Source organism: Fulmarus glacialis, unplaced genomic scaffold (assembly GCF_000690835.1).
Source record: "Fulmarus glacialis isolate BGI_N327 unplaced genomic scaffold, ASM69083v1 scaffold19815, whole genome shotgun sequence".
Lineage (NCBI taxonomy): Eukaryota > Metazoa > Chordata > Aves > Procellariiformes > Procellariidae > Fulmarus > Fulmarus glacialis.
The window spans coordinates 1-541 of record NW_009211384.1 but is presented as its reverse complement, the minus strand read 5'-3'; the positions used below and the strand labels follow the sequence as shown (position 1 = coordinate 541).

The window sequence follows — 541 nt, the reverse complement described above, 5'->3', positions numbered from 1 at the left end:
TTGCCTGCGAGCGGTTGGACCTTTTCATCAAGATCTCCAAGTTATGTTTGTTTGCAGCCATGTTCTGCAGCGCTCCCTGCGCCTCGAAGCTGGCGAACCTCCCGAACTCAGGCAGGCGCCAGATGGTCTCTGTCTTCTGCAGATCCACATGGAAGATCTCGTCAACGTTGAATGTCATCATGAACTCCCCGTCCTCCTGCTGCAATGGCTCAACCCGCTGCTGGAACTCAGAGTGGTGGATCGTGTTCCCCACTGCCAGGAAACAGGCATTAGGGGCAGCAACGCCCACCGCTGTGGGGCTGCCCCAGCATGTTCTCAACACCCTCCAGGGCTCCCACCAGGGATACCGCAAGGAGTCAGGGGGGCACCAATGGGGACAAGAGCCCACCTTGATCCTCTCCCCACCACCGCAGGCTCATGGGGCTGGGAGACATGGAGCACCTGCAGAAGGGAGCCCCGGGCCCCCCATCTTTGCCCCATCTCCAGCAGTGTCCTCTCCAGGGCAGTTTGTCATCCTGAGGCTGGGGCCAGTGACGGTCTA

At 60.1% G+C, this 541-nt stretch overlaps 1 protein-coding gene across 1 annotated transcript in view; it reads right to left on the bottom strand.

Annotated features, from left to right (window-relative positions):
• LOC104076611 (mamu class II histocompatibility antigen, DR alpha chain-like) overlaps positions 1-252 on the bottom strand; it is a gene marked incomplete at both ends in the record, with an annotated part of 601 nt that extends 349 nt beyond the window's left edge. Inside the window, one exon of the mRNA XM_009577530.1 lies at positions 1-252. Coding sequence (XP_009575825.1) covers positions 1-252 — 252 coding nt within the window.
• Positions 253-541: the final 289 nt, after the last annotated feature.